The sequence below is a fragment of the Myotis yumanensis genome, unplaced genomic scaffold, assembly GCF_028538775.1.
Source record: "Myotis yumanensis isolate MYYU_CA2020_CCGP unplaced genomic scaffold, mMyoYum1.0.hap1 SCAF_1, whole genome shotgun sequence".
NCBI classification, from domain to species: domain Eukaryota; kingdom Metazoa; phylum Chordata; class Mammalia; order Chiroptera; family Vespertilionidae; genus Myotis; species Myotis yumanensis.
In genome coordinates, this window is record NW_027223752.1 from 95,985,969 (window position 1) to 96,005,828 (window position 19,860).

The following is a 19,860-nucleotide window of genomic DNA, read 5'->3' on the forward strand; positions in this document are numbered from 1 at the left end:
CCAAGAAGCGCAGAGAACCCCAAACAAAAGGAATCCAAAGAGGACCACACCAAGACACATCATAATTAAAATGCCAAGAGCAAAAGACAAAAAGAGAATCTTAAAAGCAGCAAGAGAAAGAAACTCAATTACCTACAAGGGAATACCCATACGACTGTTAGCTGATTTCTCAACAGAAACTTTGCAGGCCAGAAGGGAATGGCAAGAAATATTCAAAGTGATGAATGCCAAGAACCTACAACCAAGATTACTTTATCCAGCAAAGCTATCATTCAGAATTGAAGGTCAGATAAAGAGCTTCCCAGATAAGGAAAAGCTAAAGGAGTTCATCACCACCAAACCAGTATTATATGAAATGCTGAATACCTCCTTTAAGAAGAGGAAGAAGAAGAAAAAGGTAAAGATACAAATTATGAACAACAAACATGCATCTATCAACAAGCGAATCTAGGGATCAAGTGAATAAATAATCTGATGTACAGAATGAACTGGTTATTATAATAGAATCAGGGACATAGAAAGGGAATGGACTGACTATTCTTGGGGGGGGAAAGGGGAGTGGGAGATGCGGGAAGAGACTGGACAAAAATCGTGCACCTATGGATGAGGACAGTGGGTGGGGAGTGAGGGCAGAGGGTGGGGCGGGAACTGGGAGGAGGGGAGTTACGGGGGGAAAAAGAGGAACAAATGTAATAATCTGAACAATATAGATTTAATTTTTTAAAAAATATTTACAAATTAAAAAAATATATAAATCTTTGTTTTACTATAGTTGCAAATATCAAAAAATTTCTATATGTGACATGGCACCAGAGTTAAGTTAGGGTTTTTCAAAATGCTGACACACCAAGCTCAAAAGGTTCGCCATCACTGTTCTAGACCATGCTCTGCGCACCAGGAACCATGGCAGTCCTTTGCTCCTTCATCACTCTGCTGTCGCCTCTAAGACTTGAGTGTAATGTTAACTACTGCTGCCTTAGTCTGTCTTCCACTGAAGAGCCCCTCTCAACTACCACAACTTCTTAGGAAATTTTCATGTTTGAAGGACTAATTTGTGACTCCCCTCCTCAAGCTGACAAAATAGGAAAAAACACAATTACTGTGCAGCATGTAGGGTGGTGCACACCCAGGAGGGGAGACATGCTGCCCCAGAAACTCACAGCACTGGCAGAACAAGAGTTATCTACCTGCAAAATAGGCCTCTGAGGAAACTTCTCTGCTTTCCTTAAAGGTGTCAAGCCATGATTCTGCAGCCACCTATCCATTCAGTGTTCCACCACAGCTGCTAGCTGTAATTGACTGAAAAGGCTGAAAATGAGCTTACTAGTTCGCAGCCTTCATGTGACGTGACTAAGAAGGCTTGATTAATAACCCTCATAACTTTATATGATTATTCCAGAGGGAAAATGTCTTGATTCAGGTAGAATTCATTCTGCTTTAAATGCTTTTAGTGTCATCTCTAACTTCTGCTGTTATATGCTATTTATTTACAGCAAGCAGGTACCCAGCTAGTATTGTTGATAGTGGACCTGTGTTTAAAGACCTTGTCAATAGGCACTGTAACTAGGCTGCCAGCCCTTAGGCCCTGCTAAAGAATTCAAGCTAAATGGATCCTATTGGCAGCTGAGAATGACCTAAAGAAGAAGCCTGACCATTGCTCAGTAAGCTGTTTTCATGCCCACACTGGTGTCACTTGTGACTGCTCAATATTAATCAGGTCAATATCTCAAAATAACCTGTCTCTACTTGAACTTAAGGATTTATAAGATCAACTTGCATCTAGAAATAGTTATCTTTGGTTGAGTGCTTATCATGTACCAGGTGCTGTGTTAAGACTTTTGCATATATCATCACATTTAAATGTGCATCAAAAGCATCCTGTAATAGTAACTACTAACACATTAAACCATCACTATATGTCAGACTGTATTGACAGCTTGACACTATTTGATGTGACCATTACTACTATCCTTCCCTAACAAAAGAGGAACTGTTTGAGTCCTAAATGGGCTAGCAAGTCATTCCTACCAGGATCAGTTGGGAAGGTTCTCCCTAGGGTAGGCTTGATCCTGGCAGAGCCATTAGAACATTTCTTTTGGATTACTTACTTTTCTTGTTACTGTTCTGTATTTTCTAAGTCTTATATGATGAGCAACTTTTAGAGTAAGTGTTCACAGAATACTTAATGTGTTCTCATGTTAAACATTCAACTACACAAAGCCATTTCCTTAAAATTCTTGCTTTCTTCTCCCCCACTCCAATCTCTTTCCCAGAGATAACCAGTGAAAAGTTTGTATTAATTCCCCTAGATATGCCTTTTCCTATAAGGACATGACTATCCACATGTGGCTATTCAGCATTTGAAATGCTCTAGTTCAAATTGAAATGTGCTTATAAGCATCAAATATTCATGAGATTTAAAGACTAAGTATAAAAATATAGTGTAAATTATCTAATAATTTTTAGAGAGATTACATATTGAAATGATACTTTTTTGGATATATTGAGTTAAATAAAATATAGTATTAAATTAATTTCATCTGTTTCTTTTTACATTTTTTTTAATATAGCTATTAGGACATGCGCTCACATTTCATTTCTATTGGACAGTGCTGCTCTAGATCACTTTAGTACATTTATACACTTATATGTATACCCAAAAATACATATTTTTGGTGTTTTCTAACATAAATCTGCATTACCTTTATACTTGAATTCAAACATTTTTCTTAAAAAAAGTATAATTTTTAAATGCATTAGTAGGGGAGGGTGGGGGGAAGGGGGAGAGATCAACCAAAGGCCTTATATGCATGCATATAGGCCTAACCAATGGACACAGACAACAGGGGGGTCAGGGCATGAGTGGGGGGGGGAGGGATAAGGGGGTAATGTGGGGATAAAGGCACATATGTAATAACTTAATTAATAAAGAAATTAAAAAAGAAGTATAATTTTTAAATGCATTGGGCATTACATTAATTCCTTTCTTCCTCACTTTCTTTTTCTCTTCCTCTTCTCCTTCTCCAACCCCCAACCCTCATACTTCTTGACAATCTACAAAGCCTCATAGTGAAGATAGCAATAATTATTCTTGGCCATACAAATGCTAAAGCAAGCACACCTAATATTTGTATATATTCAACACAGGGGCATCCCCTTATTGGAGAAAAGAAAAGGCTAGTCAGTGGACAAAGGCTTGGAGTTCATGGGTCCTAGACATACACATAGGAAATGGCTGTATGACCAAAAGTGATGGGTAGTTTTAAATAACTAGATCCAAATTTGCTCTTCTTACCGCATCATCTCTTTCAGATTTTTTTGTAATAGGCATAGTTTATGTTGTGTGACTGTGTACTACTATAACTACTTTCAATTTGATCAATATTGCATATAAAGGGCCACCTCGGTTCAGCTACTGAATCTTGATAGTTGTTGACACGTGTGACCCATGTGATCCTTTCTTTGCTAAGTTCTGACTAGTTAAAGGAATATTGAAAATGTTTTACAATGTACCTAGTAGCTTTTACTCTCAGTAAATATCTAACAATGAATCAGTTCAGTGGATTATGCAAAAGAAATGATCCCAAACAAGTGCCTCTTTCTTCTCCACTTAAAAAACAGCTGCATGCACATAAACAATTTACACAGAGTGCACTCGTGTAAATGAGCTGGGAACACACACACACACACACACACACACACACACACACACACACACATGCAGCCTTCTCATGCTGGGCTGGAAGGCTGTTTACCATGTTCCAGCAAGGCCTTCACACATGCAAAACATTAACAGCTCTTACTTGGCCTCAGCGTAGAACCTCATTGAGGGCAGAGGAGAGAAAAGACGGTTAGGTATGAGCAGAGGTGCTGTGACAACTCATTTTCATCTCTGTGAGCACTCCTTGGTGCTCTGTGCCAGGTGTGTCCCTCTGGTTACATGCTACCTTGATAAAGGGCTGCAGTTGAAGGCATGTTTATTCCTTTGCTTACTCATTGCTGCTCTAAGACAAGCTTCCCAATAGGTAAAATGAGGAATTGGATGGGGAGTTCCAAAATTTACTCCTAGCTGGTAATTCTCCCAGTCTAACAAATAAAATTTTCCCTGAGCAGATTCCATAGGCGTTGTTTTAAATGCTCCATATTGATAGGGCATTTGAAAGGTATTTCTTTCATTTCCTCCTATTCCTCACCATCTCTTTCCATCATTAAGGAAGAACAGAAAGAAAGCAAAACAGAAACACAGACTAGGGTAACGTAGGGATTTTCAACCTTTTCTGAAGTGCTACATATCACTGCAATTAAGATAATCTTTTGAAACTTGAAAAAAATCTCCCTTAATTAGGATGGATTTCACCTGAGTAGATACCATCTGCTGTAGGGGGCCAACCCTGTCCTCCTCAGGCCTTGGTAGCTACAGGTGAGTAGAGGCCCTCTCCTTCCCCCCACACACATCACTGCTCAAGAAGCTGGCAGGGAGCTCTCAGCAGGCAGGAAGTGGGGTGGGAGTGAGGGGGTCTCCACCCACTAGCAGCTGCTTAAGTAGTAGGCAGAGGAACTCTTCTACAGAGAAATTCAGATCAGCAGATACTCCAAACCAATTTAAACCACATGCTACTCAGTTGTGGAATTGAATTAAAATGCTAAGGAAGGATCTGGAATACCAATTCCCTTATTTTTTCTCTACCTTGTGCTTGACACCCAAAAGAATAAAGCAAGAACAGTTGGACTTGGTGATAACGGGAATTATTAGGCAACTGGAAGGAAGTGAAGGCAGCACACACCTAGGGAAGCTGTCTTCACAGAACAGTATGTACCAGCGATTAAGTGTCAAGACCCATCATAGTCCAAGTAGTGATGTCTACACAGGTTTAATAACTTGCTCATTCAGACTTAACCAAAAGACAAGCTTGACAGATTATCAGAATCTTTGAAGGAGGGCCGAGGGTGGAGTAGGGAAAGGAGTGAGGTAATTTCTAAAAATGACTTCATAAATTTTTTAGAAACAATAATACTATCATCTCAGTGGTTTTTGCTATAGTCTATTCTACTATAACATGAAATAGAAGTGTTGCCAAATGTAGGGAAAACATTTCCAAATAAATCATACATTACATTAAAACTCTAAAATAAAAATGTGTAAATATGTATTTGTTCATCAGACTTTAGAGCATTTATTTTTTTAATTTTTTTATTGTGTAAAGTTTTACATATGTCTCCTTTTTTCCCTGATTAAAACCCTCTCCCCAGCCATTCCCACCCCGGGCAAGTCCCCACCATTTAGAGCATTTTTGTTAACATTTTCCTTGTGGGAGAAATTTGACGTTTTCTTATGCTACTTCTTTAACAATAATTTTATATGACTTAGGAAGGGATAAGAACTGGGTTCAGAATTTTTAAAAATATTTTTATTGATTTCAGAGAGTAAAGAAGAAGGAGAGAGAGAGCTAGAAACATCAATGATGATAGAGAATCATTGATCGGTTGCCTCTTGCACGCCCCACACTGGGGATCCAGCCCACAACCGGGCATCTGCCCTGATGGGGAATTGAACCGAGACCTCCTGCGTCATAGTTTGATGCTCAGCCACTGAGCATGTGGCCGGGCTGGGTTCATAATTTTTTATATATACTTTTAATATTTTATCTTATATTCCTTCAACAATAGGAAAACCTTAAATGATTACCTCTGTAAATGTGTTCCGATTAGCTTGCAAGCCAACTTTTACTACCTCAAAAGGATTAACCACGATGGCTTCTGTTAGTCCAGACCCCAGGCCAGCAATGGCAAATGTCTAGAAAATTAAATAAATCAATACTGTAAAACAAGTTATCATGTGTACTAGGTTAAGCATCCTACTCACAATACAGTGCAACTGAATGTGAAGATGAAAATGGAGAAACTTACATAAATGCACCATATACCATTACTAAACAGCTTTAGTTCTTGATTAGATGCTGACAATTCATGAAGAAGAAATTACAGAAGCCGCAAACCACATCCTAACAATTCAAAATAGAATGTCAAGGCCCCATCAAAAATGACTTTTTCCTTTAATGAGAAGAAAGGTTGTTTTACTGATTTAAGGTGAATACTAAATCATCTGCACATGGAACAATTAAAAGAGAGTTTGACTTGTAAAAGGAGAGCTTCATTGTAAAATATCTACTTAAATACATTTATTGGGCAGATTAAAAAATTCAAGGAGCAGAACCACAAATAGAGTGTTTAAAAAGGCAAAATTTCAGGTAACTAAACAGTATAGCTACAACATTTAAATTTACAGCTGTATTCTTAGAGCCACTATTCTAGACTACTATCCCCCCAAAATTATTTTTTATTCATCCTTCCCTTGTTTTATAAACACCTGACAATTGCACTAGTCTTCCAGACCTAGAAGCTGAGGAATGGAACCAGAAATGGCTATGTTTTTCTGAAGGCCTCAACTAAAATCTAGAACATGTAGCAAATGACTTATTTGCTACCTCTTAAGAATTTCTGCAGTAGGAAAGAAGAACTTTCTAGACTTTTTCTGTAAATAGAACACTTAAAGATTTTTCAGTAAATCTGTATCAAAAATAACCACAATAATTAACACACACACACACACACACACACACACACACAGCAGGAAAACAAAATGAAACAAAGCCTCAAATCTGCAAAACAGATGCTAAAAAAAATTAATTATTTAGTTCCAAAGCCCTAATTCTCAGAGAAGAGGTAGTACCATATACAGCTAAGAGGAGAAAAATGCCAATTAAGAGTAAATAACAGGTAACTCTTTTCAGAAGTCTCTGCTTTCTCCCAATAGGAGACCAAAAGCAAAAAGGGACAAAGGAATGATCTATAACCTTAGAAGGGGAGGCAAGGATCCAGAGCTAGTGGGTCTGGGTTTAGGCCCTGGTTCTGCCATTTATTGATTGATTTGGACCAGCGCTGCCATATACAAAAGTATGTGTGGAGCCTGCAGTCCAGCCTGCACCCCACTTGCCTGGCTGGAGAGGTGTCAGTCAGAAGAAAGAGGTGCCTTTTTGTAATTCTCATAAAGACACCATATGTGCTAGCTGCAGCTCTGTGTCTAATCACTGGATCCTTTGTAAGCCACAGTTTTCTCATCTGTAAAATGGAGAAAATCATATGAAATGCCCCTACCTAATCAGAATATTATGAGGGTCAAAATCATGTGTGAAAGCCCTTTGTCAAGTGCTTTACAAAAACCACTCTTGTTGCACATACAGATGGACAGGAAGAATGGCGCTGTATGCAGATTCCAGGAGAGAGGGAGAAACTAATCATGTTTTTCTTTCATGTCCTTTCATTTCAATTTTAAACAGGTTTGCATAGGGTAAAAGATCAAATATCTTGTTCATGTATCTTGGGCTTCCATCATGGAAGCCAAAAGCAGGGGAAAAAAATAGTAGTCCCAAACTTTTCTGACTGAAAAAGCTAAAATCCAGATGTTCAGGTTTTTATTACTATATGCAATCTTCCAAGTAATTCACTTTTTTGTTCTATAAACTCAGCTACATTTGCTGTCAGAAATAGTGTTCAGCAGTCCCTTGTCAAAAGAATTGATCAGCTATCAGCAGATCATGTTACTCAGCTTGTTCCAGAGACCAGCAGTAACTGTCGGGATCCTAGCCTCCATGGCTTTTCATGTGGGAGCACCAGGAACATTTAATGGCTGTTTACGTGTCTAGCTGTATCAAAAAGAAACTGGAATAAATGAGTTCAAGAGAAAGGGAAAACTGTATACAGTTTGCATGCATTCGGTTATGGTAGCTGGAGTGGCCAAAGGCTTTCTGTTTCAATTCTCAAGAGAGTCGAGAACTGCATTTTCTCACATGGTACCAATGTTCCACACAGGAGCCACCAGCTGGCCCTCTGGAGACCATATTTTATTGTCTTTTGCTAGAAAGGTTTTTAATTCTCTCTTGAACAACTTGTTTTTAAAGCTAAGAGTGACATTAAGGGGAGACACTAAGGAATTAAAAAAATAACTTACCTAATTTTAGGACTCATGGTACCACTTCTTTTATATGAGGCCACCTCAGAGCCACCTTGTTAAGGTAGGAGACTAGACAAGAGGTTTCTTTGTCATAACACTAAGCCATGCTAGTAGTTTTCTTAAAAGGATCATTCTTGAAAAGGGACATGCATGTCTTTTTAAACAACAGATACTTCTTGGACAGCCTATTTGGCAAAGTAAATATCCTGAAATGAACCTTTACAAGTAAAGTAATTAGAGTTGAAGCTCAGAACACTGCCTCTGGTTGAGTTGAGGAGAGTTTTCAATTGGAGGGGCAATGCAGATTTGACTTTGTTTTGTGTTGTTTTGCAGATGCAAAGGGAGAAATCAGTGCATTTGCTCTGTTTGGGGCTCTCATAGCACATGCACATATTATAGCATGTACTTGGTCAATATTATTTAACTCGTTTTGTGAAAAGCCGCAAAGTCACCAAGAAGGAAAGTAGATGGTAGGAAACATTCGAATTACCAAGTGGTTTTCATGTAATCGTTGAGATGTGTCATTGTAAGATCATTATTCTCCCTGACTATAAAAGACTCTTCAGTCCGCATATGACCACAGAGTCACCTGCAGCCCTATGTTTACTACAGCTTAAGTAAAAGCGGGAAAAGTAACCTGCTAGGAAATAGTTTTAGGCATCTTGACTTTTGCATAGATATGTGCAGTATATAAACATGCATGTCTTGGCTTTAAAAGAGTCTTTGACAAATGTATTCTTTATTTTACATTCTTGACCATATATCATATGAGCCTTTCTACACATATCATTATTATAATAAATTCATCACTGGGTGCTATAAAATAGCCAAATTGTGAGTTATTAGGAAGATGGCTTTCAACAAGTAGCTGAACATTGAATAACTCGAATTCATATTTTAGTAGTTGGGCTTGGGGATTCAAAAGGCTTTTTGTTTCCAGATTTTGTTTTATGAAATAACACACACACACTCAAGTATAATAAATATTCTCACTTACCAATGCTGGCGACAGTGACACATATCCTAGCAATTTCTTATATTGCTCAAAGGTGAAAAACTGTGAAACAAAACCAAACCCAGAGATTTATAACAATTTCCTGCAACAAACCCTTTAATTGACTCAAATTTCTTTAGTGAATCATTATATTAAACAGCATTTAAAAAATGATGGACTATCGAGCACAGTTTCTAATCTGGTCTGGGGTAGATGCTATTGGATCTTACTTTAACATTCACATTTTCAAATGCAGCTATAATAACCTACAGAGGAGCTGATGGGATCCTTTATAGCAGTAAATGGACCATACAGCCTCCATTTACCATGACCATTTTCAGTTTCCCCAGACATCAATAGACTTCTTTTTTATGGCAGTGATTCAGAATTATAGGCATAGAGACCTGAAATCTTCAGTCTCCTCTGTGTTCTCTATGAATTGCTTTCCCAGTGAACGCCCAATTATCTATCTGACTTGTAAAAGACAGCCACTTCTCAGCTTAACTTGCATTTGTATTGCTGTGTATACCTACTGTTCCAAGAAATTTCCCAACACTCAGTGATGATGAAGATGTCATTATAAACTAGGAAAGGACTCGGTGAGGTCATCCAGCCCATCCCTGCTTAAAGGCAGACTGTCCACCTGAGCAAAGGACAGCTGCTTATTCCTTCCCTTAAAATATGATGATGATGATTTTGTTGGCTCCTCCAGTGGATGATGCTTAATATAATTTTCCTGAAAATGAGTTTCTAGGGAGGCAAATCTAATTAATCACTTTGAATAACATACCGTAAATACATTACATCCCCCCACCCCCAAACATTTTGTGCAACAACTCTGCTTGAACATGATGTTTTACTCCTGGGCACTCCATTAGGCAGCCATAAGCAGCTTCGATAAGGCATTCTCTTAGGTCCTGCTAGTCTGTTTCCCAAGACTCCAGAAATGGCTTGGGTATTTTGTAATCACATATGTCTTCTATTCTATTACTTTTTAACCCAGTAAAATGAAGCAAGAAAAAATGTAGAGTTTGGGGCCAAATAATACTCTGTTGTTAGAAAGAGACAGTTCTGTGGTGTAGATGGGGCTCAAATGAGTCTTTGGGCGTCCCAAGGGTCACTACAACCCCAGACAGATATTCAGTCTTTTAAAGACCCATGAACTACTTTTGTGTCATGCTTCTTTAGGTTAACTATGTTTGTAGACTTTTCTAGAAATAGGATTCCTTCATTTACTCATTCAACAAATATTTTCTTGGATGCCTCCTGTGTTCTAAGAGGCACTGGGGATGCAGTAGTAAGCAAAGAGAACCCTGCCTTCTTGATCTAACATTCCAGTGGATGGTGATAACCCTGAAACTATATCCTGGCATTACAATAATACCACCAGGGACCACCACGTTTTTGATGAGAGCTGCACTAGAAACCATTAACCATGAAAGGAAACACATTATAGTTTTGAGCTTTAAAGATAATTTATTTTTCTTCTTTTTTATGGTCATCATCTTCACTGTTTTAGACAATTACCTTACTGGGATTTTGACAGAAGCAGTCCTGGGCCTGAATCCTGGCTACACTACTCAGCTGTGAAAGTATGGGTGAGTCGCCTGAACTTTCAGAACAGAAAGCTCGCCTTTTAGAGAAGTCTTTAAATAAGAGCATTTAAATAAGATTTCCTGACATGCCTGGTATATTGGAGACATTTAGAAAATTTTAGTTTCCATTCCCTATCTTCACTTTGGTTACTAAAGGAACCAAAGTGCCTTAGTTATATATTTATGTCACTCAGGAGAGCCTGCTGTGGCCCAGGAAACAGGCTAAGGTCATAGTCTTAGCATATGCTCCTGCATTTAGCCCATTAAACATAATCAGATCACAGTTATAACACAGCCATGATTCCCATTTTATAGATAAATGTCCTGTAGTCAGTGAGTGGGAAAAGGAAGATTCCCCTTAAGTCTAACTCCCAGGCCTGTGTGTGCTCTTAAACACGATACTATACTTGCTCGCTGCAGAGCCATGATTGTTAGTGGTTTGGGTAGAGAGCACTGCCCTGGAGTTTTCTTGCTGCTGAGGATTCTTGCCTTCCCTGACCTGGAAGCCAAGAGTCCCTGAAGGCAGATTTTAAACTTTTTTGACCGCAATCTACATAAAAAAATATTTGCCCAACACAAGTGTATGCATGCACACGCACACACACACAGTGCACTTTTGTATTTATAACCCAAACGAAACATCATTATAAAACAGTATTTACCTCTTTACTGTGTGTAACTCTGTTTCTATTCTATTTATTAAAAAAATTCTGGTGACTCACTAAACTGATTTCATGACCCATGGGTCATGACCCACACTTTGGAAACACTACTCTAAGGGGTCCTCGCTGGGTTCGGAGAAGTTCTGGGAGATGATGGACCCCACAGAAGGCTTCCCTACCGCTTTCTCTTCTGGTATAAAGGGTGTGTGTGTGTGTGTGTGTGTGTGTGTGTTTTCTGTGATTACATTACTATAGAGGCAAACCCCTCTGAGTACTCCTCTCGATGCCCGGTGCATTTTGGAGCCTTCTGGTTTGGCTGGTGGGAACAGGTACTATTCTCAGCCTTGTGTGGCTAGGAGCACGGCTCGCTCTAATTCCTGGATGGCTCTTTCTCAGGCCTTGTCAATTTCCTCACATGCAGGCACTGGTCAGTTCTCAGCTGAATACTCAAGGCGTCCCTCTGCAGACCCTTAGAGTTCTCTCTGTGCAGCTCTCTCTTGTTACTCTGTCCAATGAACTCGAGCTGCTTTGCCCTCCCCAGTCCTTCAGCTCCTTCTCAACCCAGGGAACCCACTGGACTCTGCCTATATTTCCCTGGCCTGGCTGGACCTGGAAACCCTTTCCAGGCAGTAAGGCGGGCAGTCCATAGGGTTCATCTCCTTTCTTTCCCATCTTTCTATCCTTCCTTGTCCGATGTCAGTGTTTTGAAAATTGTGGTTCATATTCTGTTTATTTCTTGTTGTAGCTGTTGCAGGCAGGAGAGGAAGTCTGGTCCCTGTGTTACCCCATCTTGGCTGGAAATGGAAGTCTTGGACTTCCAAAAATTCTGAATAGTAGATGTGTTAATTTGGTGGAATTGGATAGAAATGTCTCCTGTTATTAAACCCATACATTTTCTTTCTGTTTTTCTCTACATATGTTTCATTTACTCATGTAATATCAATTGAACATCTGCTGTGCGGACACTACGAAAGCTATAGAGATAGTGGTGAGCAAACAGCCTTCACAATTTATAATCTCTCATGAGTTTGTTAGTCCTTGAGAGTCTGATCATGGAAACAATGGTGTTCCTGGAACTGTGATGCTCAAGACCAGACCCTGGAACCTGGAACGTGGCGCCTCCCATTTCTGAGGAACCAGCTGGTCTCTTTCTGAGGTCTTCATTTCCTCTTGCTAACTGTAGTACTATTGCTCTTAAGTTGTAAAAGAGGAAGTTTCATTTATTTAGCATCAGTGAGTCTTATTATTTTAATGATGAATCTCATTTCAAAGAATAAAGTACAGGAAAAACTTAACATTGTCTGTTTCTGATTATAGTAACAATTGCAACTGACATGTCAGTACCAAGGACGATCTATATCTATACCCATATATATATGAAGTATTCATAGACCATATATATGTATAAGTGTGCACGTGTGTGTATACACACACATATATGGTCTGTGAATATTTTTTTCTGAAGTAAACTTTGATGACATGCAATGAAGCAGTTTACGATGTATGAAATTGTTCCTCACAAATTCTAAGATAAATATCTATAAAGTGAATGTTTTCATGAATTGTGTTAAAAATAGTGCTATCCATCTGGCAAAGATACACTTTTAACTCCAAGTTATACTTAAAAAAGCCAACATACTTACCATATGTCTCAATAATTTTAAGGTAACAACTACTTGAAACAAGATGTCTGGGACCCATATACCACAGCCAGTTGCCCAAAAAGTTCATCTGTTAACCATTGTACTGGCAGCGAGCATTGCTTTCTTTTAAATAGAGACTAACTTTTGTAAAGTTCAACTTTTTTTTTTCTTCTGTAAAAGACTGTTCAACATTGATAAACCTTAATCATCTTAAAGTTTAAATGGTCTCCAATATCTAGTATTAAGAAAAAATATTCCAGGAAAATCTTTAATTATAATTTACTTTATTTATACATGTAAAACACTGAACAAATGAATATATTATTCCATGGAGACAAAGTGGCTTTTTTTTAAAAACAGGAACTCTGCTCTGTTTGTTTACTTGGGCAATCTTTTATCAAGTGAGGCAGTTTCATAATCCCATTCAGCCTCTTGTGTACTTTGGTGAACTTTTTCCAGATTCTCTGGTAGTCAGATCCTTATAATGACATTTGTATTAAAGATATAATACAAAAATCACAAAAACTATGGCAACAAAGAGGATGAATTTATAGAGAAAGTGTGTTTTAAAGCTTTGTTTTCTGAATTCTAGATCTGAATTAAATCCTATTAAATTACTATTTTGACATAATGTAAAAGTTTGGTGTCTCTGTATACATGAGGTTATTTTATCATAAATTTTAATCTAGTCACCCTCTTAACTTGCTGATATATATATATATATAAAGTTGCCCCTTCCCTTCCAGGAATATGGGGAGTATTATTTGAGTAATGTATGTGACAAAAAACTTTGTGTCAGTTGGAAAGGAAGTCTTTCAGTCTAAGTTTATGTTTCCTTATTATGGAAACATAATAAGTGTTGCCAGTGGTCTGGATGTGGGGGTCAGTGCTAGTTAGAGTCACTGTGATCAGGATTTTTGACTGAAAGAACATATAAAAAAGTGATCAGATTCAGTTCTTTCTCCCTCAGAGAATCCTGCCAGTCCTCTGTGTTCCTATCCAGATACTGAAGCAGTAAGTAGTACATAGACTCCATAGTTATGTGGTTAAAAAGATGGAAACAGGGAAATGGAAGTAATAATTTTGTAAAAACCAGAATAGAAACTTTTAACAGAGGTGGGGAGGGGGTAATGAAGTTGGCATGACAAAGAAATGTGTTATATGAGAATCATATCAGGGAAATATAGTGTATTAGTTTACTCTGTTCATATAGAGTGTATTAGTTTGCTCTCCTCTCTCTTTCTTTAATAATTATTGCTCCAAAGAAAAATTGATGAATTGCTTTGAGAAAAAGTGCAAGCTATATTGTGGCTGTTGTGTTTTGATACACGAATTTCATTCACCACTGTGCTTTTTATATAATTTCCCCATTAGAAAGGAGTACATTTACCCCCCAAAAAAATCCACAAACCAATTTTTGAGAGATTGATAAAGTCTAATTATAATAAAATTATGCCATAATTTCTGTGTTAAACATCTTATCTTATACTTAATTCAATTTATGTCCCCTGGGATGTTGTGAGATCTTTTAACGCTGAAGCTGTCACTGTAGTCTGTCTTTACTTGGAGGGAAGCATACACTACTTACCTTCACTGCTCTTTTTGGTGTTTCGGCCAATATGGGTGGTAGAATTCCCTTGTAAAAACCAAACAACCTGTTGGAGAAATAAAAAGATTTTATATAAGTAAGGGAATTAGAAAATGGGTAATTCTGCCTTTGTTTATAGATAAAGCAACTAATCTTTTTTTTTTTTAAATATATTTTATTGATTTTTTTACAGAGAGGAAAGGAGAGAGATAGAGAGTTAGAAACATCGATGAGAGAGAAACATCGATCAGCTGCCTCCTGCACACCTCCTACTGGGGATGTGCCCGCAACCCAGGTACATGCCCTTGACCGGAATCGAACCTGGGACCTTTCAGTCTGCAGGCCGACGCTCTATCCACTGAGCCAAACCGGTTCTGGCAAAAGCAACTAATCTTAAAGTATTCCCAATTATTCAATGTAGCCACCAATTCTGAAGTCCTCCTTTGTTTTATTTTATTATTTTTTTTAAAAAAAGATTTTAAAATTGATTTTTAGAGAGAGAGAGGAAGAGAGATGGAGAGAGAGGTGCACCGATGTGAGAGGTGAACACTGACCTGCTGCCTCCTGCATGTCCCCTACCAGGGATTAAGCCTGCAACCTGGGCATGTACTCTGACTGGGAATTGAACCAGCAACCTTTTGGAGCACAGGATGACACCCAACCAACTGAGCCACACTGGCCAGAGCTCCTCCTTTGTTTTAATTCTAAAGTAGAGAGATTATGAATACTATGCTTATTAGCATTGTTCAGATGAAGAATAAATGATACTGAGACTGAAATCTCTTAGGTAAGTTGCTAAATACAACCATGAGCTGAACCTTAAAGATGAAGTTGATTCCCCTTAATCTAAGGAATCTTGAATTTATTTTCTAAGTTGTGTGGTAGGTAGCTTCAAGATGTCTCTTGTCCTGCATTTTCTCCTTTATGGGAACTAAATGAGGCAGGGTCATTAAACTCAAACTTTCTGGGGCTAACCTGAGGCCACTAAACTCAAACTTTCTGAGGCTAACAAGGTGATAAAATCTCAATTTTAGCTTTACTAATACATAGACCTTTATTTAACTTTTATTTTTTAAAATATATTTTATTGATTTTTCACAGAGAGGAAGGGGGAGGGATAGAGAGTTAGAAACATCAATGAGAGAGAAACATCGATCAGCTGCCTCCTGCACACCTCCCACTGGGGATGTGCCCGCAACCAAGGCACATGCCCCTGGCCGGCTGATTGGGAAGTTGGGACCTTTCAGTCCGCAGGCCGACGCTCTATCCACTGAGCCAAACCGGCCAGGGCTACATAGACCTTTAGTAACAGACCCTATGGCTATGGACTTGGACTCCTGGGCCTGTACTGATTTGTCATAATTTTTAAATTTCCTTAATAGAAATGGAAGTAGGTCAGGGACATATGTTGCTGACAGAAGAAATGTCAAACTCCCTTGCTAAATATGCAATTTCACAGGGCCTGGGACAGCTATTCTTGCCTATGTTGAGGAACTTGTCACATATTCAGATGTTTTTAGAAAATAATGAGTAGATAAGCTTATGATAGGTTTATAAAAAGTCATCACTTATTTCACATTAAATTTTAAGACTGAAAATTTTAAATTTGTCTAACATGGAATCTACATATACAGGTTGTCCCCAAAAAATGTATATACACTATAACTGCTGATAGCTCAATCGTAAAAATTAAATGTATTTTAATAAACACTGCCTTTATAATTACTCAAAGTGTGTGTATACATTTTGGGGTACACAATACATATATGTATGCCATATCCTCACTTTAAACCTAGAAATACATAAATAGAAGAGCATATTCTACATTATTTTCTGAGATAATCAGTTTTCCTGATGAACCCATAAGTGACTAGAGATAAAGGCAGGACTCAGTGTGTTCCTATGTTAGGATGGTCATTTTACATGGGGTTGGGATTCTTTGATTGACCCCTCAAACTTCAACTTATTCAAGTTGGGTTCTGCTTCTAGTTGTGCTTCTGGAACAATAAAGTTAAGAATTTATTCAGACTAACTCACTGTGCCACCCAATCCAACATGGTGACCTCATGCTCTTCCTTAATTAACTGGCATATACAGCACCCTTCAGTGAGGGGAGCAAAAGGCTCACCTTCAGTTTTTAAACTGTTAGCTCCTTGAGGGCTGGGTGTGCATTACAGTGCTTATCCCAGACTGTGTGTGTGTGTGTGTGTGTGTGTGTGTGTGAACAGAATATAATGTTTGTTAAGCATATGAATTTTGTAAGAGGAAGAAAGGAATTAAATAATCCCCTCATGGATTTACTGTGCTCACTAATTTTCAGTGAATGGATAGTACTAACATTATGAATAGGAAGTGAAGCAAATACATGTTTTGAATAATTATAGGAATTCACAAATCCCCCCCACCTCCTTTCATTCAAATTTCAAGTACTAATGCCTGAAATTCACTTGTAGAATTTAGATACCAGAACTCTTTATCATTTCAATTTTATTATAGACTAGAAGCCCGGTGCACAAAAATCTGTGCACTTGGCGGGGGGGAGGGGGGGTCCCTCAGCCTGGCCTGTGTGCTCTCACAGTCTGGGACCCCTCAGGAGATACCGACCTGCTGGCTTAGGCCTGCTCCTGGGTGGCAGAGGGCAGGCCCAATCCCTAGGTGCAGGCCCTGGTCAAGCTCAGAGCAGGGCTGATTGGGAAGTTGGGGTACCGCCCCCTGTCATGCACAGAGCAGGGCGGATTGGGAGGTTGCGATGCTACCCTCAGTAACGCTCAGGGTGGGGCTGATTGGGGGGTTGGGGCACCGCCCCTGTCACACTCAAGGCAGGGTCAATGGGGAGGTTGCGGCGCCACCCCCTATCATGCACAGAGCAGGGCCAATCAGGGGGTTGGGGCACTGCCCCCTGTCACATACAGAGCAGGGACCATCAGGGGGGTTGGGGCTTCATACCCTGTCACACACAGAGCAGGGCCAATTAAGGGGTTGGGGCGCAGCCACTGTCACACTCAGGGCAGGGCCGATGGGGAGGTTATGGCTCTACCCTGTCACACACAGAGCAGGGCCTGTGGGGGGGATGGGTTGGGGCGCCTTCCCCTGTCACACACAGAGCAGGGCCGATCAGGGGGTTGGCGCGCCACACCCTGTCACACACAGAGCCACAGGGCAATCAGGGGATTGGGGAGCTCCCCCCCTATCAGGCACAGAGCAGGGCTGATCAGGGGGTTGGGGCGCCTTCCCCTGTCACGAACAGAGCAGTGCAGATAGGGAGGTTGTGGCCCCGCCCCCTGTCACACACAGAGCCACAGGGCGATCAGGGGGTTTGGGTGCTGCCCCCTGTCACGCTGATCCAGTGCTAGGAGCCCTCTCGGCTCTGCTGATCCCGGTGCTGGGAGGCATATTACCCTTTTACTATATAGGATAGAGGCCTGGGGGCTGGCTGGTTTGCCCTGAAGGGTGTCCTGGATCAGGGTGGGGGTCCCCACTGGGGTGCCTGGCCAGCCTGGATGAGGGGATGATGGCTGTTTGCAGCTGGTCACACACCCTTCAGGGTGGGGGTCCCCACTGGGGTGCCTGGCCAGTCTGGGTGAGGGGCTGAGGGCTGCTTTCAGGCTGGTGGTTGTTGACTGAAGCTTCCAACCGCTCCTTTTTTTTCTCTTTTTGTTATTTTATTCTGGGCCAGCTTTAGCTCTGGCTCTAGCTCTGAGGCTTCCGCTGCTGAGCGTTCTATAATCGAAACAATGTATAACTCCAGCTCTGAGATCCCGGCTGGCTGAAAGCTGGTTTCTGGGGTTTTGTTTAGCTTCTATATTTGTTAGAATGTTTCAAACTGCCAGCTCAGAGGCCGGCAAGGCAGGTGGGGAACATTGGAGTCTGCAGTCACTGGAGCAAGCAAGCCTCATGTTCGCTTCCAGCTGCCTGGCTGCCGGCCACCATCTTGGCTGACAGTTAATTTGCATAAGGATATGCTGATTAGCCAATGGGAAGGGTAGCGGTCGTACGCTAATTACCATGTTTCTCTTTTATTAGTGTAGATTATTAGAGGCCCAGTGCCTGAATTCGTGCACAGGTGGGGTCCAGCCAGCCTGGCCCCAATTGGGGTGGATCTGGGCTGGGCCTGTCAAAAGGAGGAGATGGTGGGAGGTTGGCTGGCCGGCCCCCACTAATCGGCCCTATCAGGGCCAGGCCGGCTGGGGGGAGGGGCTGTGGGCAATTGGCTGGTGGGCCCTGCTCCCAATTGGGGTAGGGGTGCCGAATGGGGGTGGGGCCAGCCATGGGAGGGGCTGTGGGTGGTATGTGTTCCAGACTCTGGCTTTCTATATACATAGATTATATAAGTTTCAGCATGAGAGTGACTAAGCATAGGTTGGTCTTCCCAAAAGATAAATGTGATTTTCCTGAAGTTCTACGTTTATAATGAAAGATATTATTAGTTCTGTTATTTCTGTGCTGAATTTTCTACATCTAGAAAATTATGCCTGGTTATGGAGGGTGGTAGAATTAAGAACATGTAAGTAACTAAAGCTTCTAGAGCTGAGTGTCCCGGTTAATAAACGTACTTGAAATCCCATATAACAGAGAACAGTTATGCAAGAACAGTTGCTCAGTCTTAAGAAAAAAGATCATAGGGAGAAACATGATAATGTGATGGATCTCTTGGAAGGTGAGCATGTAGGAAAAAGATTAGACTTGTTTGTTTCCAGTGGTAGAACTAGGACCACCAGGCACAAGCAATAAGGAAAGACACATTTTTGTACCAGCAGGAACTTAATACATGGAAACACTCCTAATAGACAGGACTATCTAGAGATAGACTGGGCTCTCCTGAAAAGTGGTGACTGCCCCGTTGTGATATGTGGTCAGGCAATCTAGATGGCCACTTGTAATGGACGCTAGAAATGGGACACACACAGTAATAGATGGACTTGCTGGCCCTCCAGGTTGGTCTCCTCTGACCCTCAGATTTTGTACTTGTAAAAAGAACAAGAGGCCACAGGAAAGTTCTTTTCTGAAAAAACAAACTACCTTACTTCAAACTTTTGCCTAAAGCTTCTCTGGAGGACAGAAGTCTTATAAGTAACACAGAGGTCTTCATTTTAAAAATGATGGGAGAAAATATTAAAAAGAGGTGTAAGACAGGAGGAAGAGAGGCAGCTGGGAGAACCACAAGGATTTGATCCGAAAAGATCTGGGAGGCCAAGACCCTCTGCTTCACGTTGGCAATGCTTCCTAATGCACCCTCCTTCCCTTCTCCCTGCTCAGTCAGGTTCATGTGCAATCACCCCCGTCCGCCCATCAACCACCTCCAGCCTTCCCACCATCCTGAACTTTCTAACAGTGAATGGATAGCTTAACGGGAAGTTCTCAAGGACC

General features: G+C 40.4%; 1 protein-coding gene across 2 annotated transcripts in view; it reads right to left on the reverse strand.

Annotated features, from left to right (window-relative positions):
• SLC25A21 (solute carrier family 25 member 21) overlaps positions 1-19,860 on the reverse strand; it is a 536,253-nt gene that overhangs the window by 36,253 nt on the left and 480,140 nt on the right. For both annotated transcript variants that reach the window (XM_070428230.1, XM_070428239.1), the window contains exons 4-6: positions 14,494-14,560; positions 9,009-9,068; positions 5,687-5,794 (exon numbers count right to left, since the gene is read on the reverse strand). In XM_070428230.1, the coding sequence (XP_070284331.1) occupies positions 5,687-5,794; positions 9,009-9,068; positions 14,494-14,560 (235 nt within the window). The remainder of the gene's footprint in view (positions 1-5,686; positions 5,795-9,008; positions 9,069-14,493; positions 14,561-19,860) is intronic.